The sequence below is a fragment of the Glycine soja genome, chromosome 16 (assembly GCF_004193775.1).
Source record: "Glycine soja cultivar W05 chromosome 16, ASM419377v2, whole genome shotgun sequence".
NCBI lineage: Eukaryota > Viridiplantae > Streptophyta > Magnoliopsida > Fabales > Fabaceae > Glycine > Glycine soja.
In genome coordinates, this window is record NC_041017.1 from 26,528,112 (window position 1) to 26,532,478 (window position 4,367).

The 4,367-nt window shown below is 37.8% G+C and overlaps 1 protein-coding gene across 1 annotated transcript; it reads left to right on the forward strand.

Annotated features, from left to right (window-relative positions):
* Positions 1-485: 485 nt before the first annotated feature.
* On the forward strand, positions 486-3,977 carry LOC114390835 (isocitrate dehydrogenase [NAD] regulatory subunit 1, mitochondrial). The gene is made up of 4 exons (XM_028351731.1): positions 486-1,152; positions 1,698-1,937; positions 2,874-2,952; positions 3,473-3,977. Exons 1-4 carry the CDS (start codon positions 655-657, stop codon positions 3,745-3,747), a joined length of 1,092 nt encoding a protein of 363 aa, XP_028207532.1. The 5' UTR covers positions 486-654; the 3' UTR covers positions 3,748-3,977.
* The last annotated feature ends 390 nt before the right edge of the window (positions 3,978-4,367 follow it).

The following is a 4,367-nucleotide window of genomic DNA, read 5'->3' on the forward strand; positions in this document are numbered from 1 at the left end:
TGAACACTGGAAATCATCTGAGAATCCTTCCGGCCACTATCGCTCAAACAAATTGCATCAATAGACTTTGAACTTTGGCCCTCCTGGTTTTGTTTCTTCTCTTCCAACAATGATGGGTGCCTAATTTTTCTCCAAGACTCTTAACCTTGTGGTCATATATGTTCAAGGCCATGGTGGACACCAATATTTACCTGCCTAATGGTAGTGATTTAATTTTCATCACCTCTAATTTATAGCACTCATTACTCCATCCTCCATATAATCAAGTAGAAGACTCAAGAAGTGGAAGAGAAGAGGAAAGCAATTGGGAAGAGAAGCTTGTGTGAACAAAATTATCTTATTACCCTTATACCGGTACAATATTAAATATATGGTGTTGTATTTAATAAATATAATAAAAATAATTTGTCACTCAGGATCAAATATTGCCTTCACAATCCATTATCCTCATTAAATAAAAAGAATATAAATAAATCGAAAAAAAAATAGCAAGTCAAATTCTTAGTAGCCACTACAGTTTCGGTCCTTCCAATCATCCCGTGTTCTGGTCGACTTTTCTCCCTTCTCCCCATTTGCTCATTCTCCTCCCCATTCTGCTCAGACACCGCACAGCGAACAAATCCACCATTCATTTTCCTTTTTCGCAACAGCGCAATGGCTCGAAGATCCCTCCCGCTCCTGAAGCACCTCCTCTCGCGGCGGATCCCGGCCCGATCCGTGACGTACATGCACCGGCCGGGCGACGGGTCGCCGCGGCCGGTGACACTGATCCCGGGCGACGGGATCGGGCCGATGGTGACTGGCGCGGTGGAGCAGGTCATGGAGGCCATGCACGCGCCCGTCTACTTCGAGAAGTTCGAGGTCCACGGCAACATGAAGGCCGTGCCGCCGGAGGTCCTCGATTCGATTCGGAAGAACAAGGTCTGTCTCAAGGGAGGACTCGTTACCCCCATGGGCGGTGGCGTCAGCTCCCTCAATGTTCAGCTCCGGAAAGAGCTTGATCTCTATGCTTCTCTTGTTAATTGTTTCAATCTCCCTGGCCTTCCCACGCGCCATGATAATGTGGATATCGTTGTCATCAGGGAGAACACCGAAGGCGAATACTCTGGCCTCGAACACGAGGTCGTTCCCGGCGTTGTTGAAAGCCTTAAGGTGCGTTCTTCCACTCCCCTCGCTTTCTCACGCTTTTTATATATTATCAAATTTGTTTTCTCTGTTTTTCTATTATTTATTTATTTGTTTTTGAAATTAGCATGATATTGGTGCCAAATATCTAAAGTTTTGCTTGCTGATAACTAATCTCCATCAGTGAGATCTCCCCACCAAACCATGTTCCACTAGGACTAGGCTCAAACCTAATATCTTGCTTGATGGAACCGAGTTGGTTTTCCTATTATTATTTCTTTTTAATCATATTATTTGTGTGAAGTATTCATGGACTTTGTCAATGACTAATTTTTGCCAGAAAATTAGGCTAGTCCATTTCCACGCGGCGGAGTAAACTAAAGAAAATAATATATGCACTAACAGTTGAAATTTAATGGGAAGTTTTTTTTGCTTGAAGTTTCTATCTAGATTTTTTTTTTCTTTTCTTTTCCATGTGATCTTTGATGCATATATGTCATGAAGTTATCAACTTGATACTGTCCTGATGCAGTGTGGGTTTATGTTTTCTGTTGATCCTCATATTTTACTAGGTAATAACGAAGTTCTGTTCAGAGCGAATTGCTAAATATGCATTCGAGTATGCTTACCTGAATAACAGAAAGAAGGTGACTGCCGTGCACAAAGCAAATATTATGAAGCTTGCAGATGGTTTATTCTTGGAATCTTGTCGAGAGGTTGCTACAAAGTACCCTGGAATAAAGTATAACGAAATTATTGTGGATAACTGCTGTATGCAGCTTGTTTCAAAGCCTGAACAGTTTGATGTCATGGTATGTGTATTTACATTCTATTCTGGTTTGCTGCTGTTTATGCACTTATGTAATTTTGTCTAATGTATTTATGCAGTAAGCACACACACCCTTGAGTTAATAACTTGTACAAGAGAAATTAGCTGAGAAATGAGTAGTTGCACGAAAGAGAGTGAAAAGTTATAACAAAAGCTAAGTTGCTTTAGGATAAATCATGTTGGTCCAATCAAAGAATATTTTAAGGTTAATTAGAAAAAAAAAAAAAAAAGGTAGGAATTGAGACCTTTCCAAATTTGGCTGTTATGTTCTTTAAGATTGTTAGCAGTGGGAAAATGGATAGTAAGAGTATCATTTCTGCACATTGTCTTCTATGTGTTGGAAATATTGACAGCATCTTTATTAATGTTTCTATGTCAGACAATTAGTATGATAAACTGGCTATCATTTTTTGTGCAACTCATAGAGGATGTATGTCTAATTTTATTATAGATTGGCAAGTAATTGAATCGGGATTTGAACAGACCTATTATGCTATCTTGGAAAAAAAGTATGCGCTAATAAATGGTATAGCACTATGATGGAGGAGTTTAGGGGGAAAGGGGGGCGGGGGATCTTTTTTCTTTCAAACAAGAGGAATGAAATAAGATATTTTCATTCAAAAATCTAATCATTTCTTATTTTTTTAAGATTTAAATATTCTAAATTTTAAATTAGAAGAAAATAATCCTCTAATCCCTTTCTCCCCAAACACTTCCATCCCAACTTATATCTAGGAGGATGTGGTTGTACTTTGGACGATATTGAAGAGATAGATAAATTTTTCCTTTCTTTTCAGTCAGTGTGAGAATCATTGCAGAGGGTTTCTCAATAACCTCAGGTCTTGATGGTTCTGTCTTGCAAAGCACTGGTCTTCTTAATTTGTTTCTGACTTTTAATAGATGTGTTTCTTCTTGCTAGGTTACCCCAAATCTTTATGGAAATCTAGTTGCAAATACTGCAGCAGGCATTGCTGGAGGCACTGGAGTCATGCCAGGAGGTACGGTTGTTAGTTACTACTGTATTGTAACTTCAGTGTTCTCATCTGATTATTTGCCCTTTTAAATACCTCCTTGCTTGTTTCTACCATGTTATCAATTTTTTGACTAATGTTCTGAACTTGAAAAAACTAGGCTGTGTTTAATTGTGTACACATGTCTAGATCATTATTCTGCATCTAAGAAGCATTTTCACTCATTGAAAAACTTTGCAAATTAAGGCATCGTATTGCATTAGACATTTAGACTCTTCGATCATATAGGACTTGTATTAACCTGGGCACACACTTTTATACAATAATATGGGAAGTACTAGAGATGACAGCTTTCATTGACTCATTAAGAAGGTAATGGAGTTGTTGATGGCAGTGACAACAGAAGTAGCTGTAGTGATATGATATCAGTGAAATGAAGATGTTAGTGGCCGTAATGGGAATAAGTGATTATTGAGAAAAAATATTCTCTGTACTCAAATTACTTATTGTGCTTGACAACTACAAACCATGCATATCTTTTTTGCAGGTAACGTTGGGGCTGAGCACGCTGTGTTTGAGCAAGGTGCGTCAGCAGGAAATGTTGGTAGTGATAAAATAAGGGAACAAAAGAAAGCCAATCCAGTGGCACTTCTTCTCTCGTCAGCTATGATGCTTAGGCATCTCCAGTTTCCTGCATTTGCTGACCGTTTGGAAACTGCTGTGGAAAAAGTCATTTTGGAGGGCAAATGCCGAACAAAGGATCTTGGAGGGACAAGCACCACCCAAGAGGTTGTGGATGCAGTGATAGATGCTTTAGATTGAGTCATTTTATTAGTTGCTGATTTCCCAAATGAAGTCAGTCTCGTATATTCTTTTCTAACCAGTTTTACCAATTGTTTTGCACACACCAAATGCAAAATAGCAATTTTTGGAATAAAGTTTATGCAACACAGAAAACGATGTATCTTTTATTTTGTGTGAAGAATTTGTAGAGAATGTGATAATTGTTTCTCTCCTATTTAAAAGCCGTGACTTGGCGTTATTACTACCCAGCAATTCTGTTATAGTTCTGATTAGGAAGAGCATAAATTGTTTGATATGAGCTTCAAATATACTCCCATGTTAGAAATGGTTAACCAAATACCCCAACACTGTTGTCTGTGTTTTATCTACAGTCAGTTAAGGTGACATTAGAGGAACGCAAGTAAGAAAAGACGCCCTCATAAAAGAACATTTTTGGATATTGATAATCAGTTAGTTACATTTAGATCATTTAACACAAGTCTATTTAGGCTTCCCTTTCTAAAGCTTAACAAAAGTTACAAAAGTGAAAAATTTAGGGTTTATTTGGTTTGCATTTTCATTTTCTGTTTTTATTTCTTGTTTTTATTTTCAAAAGATTAGAATTCTGAAAACATATTTGGTTTAACTTCTTGTTTTAT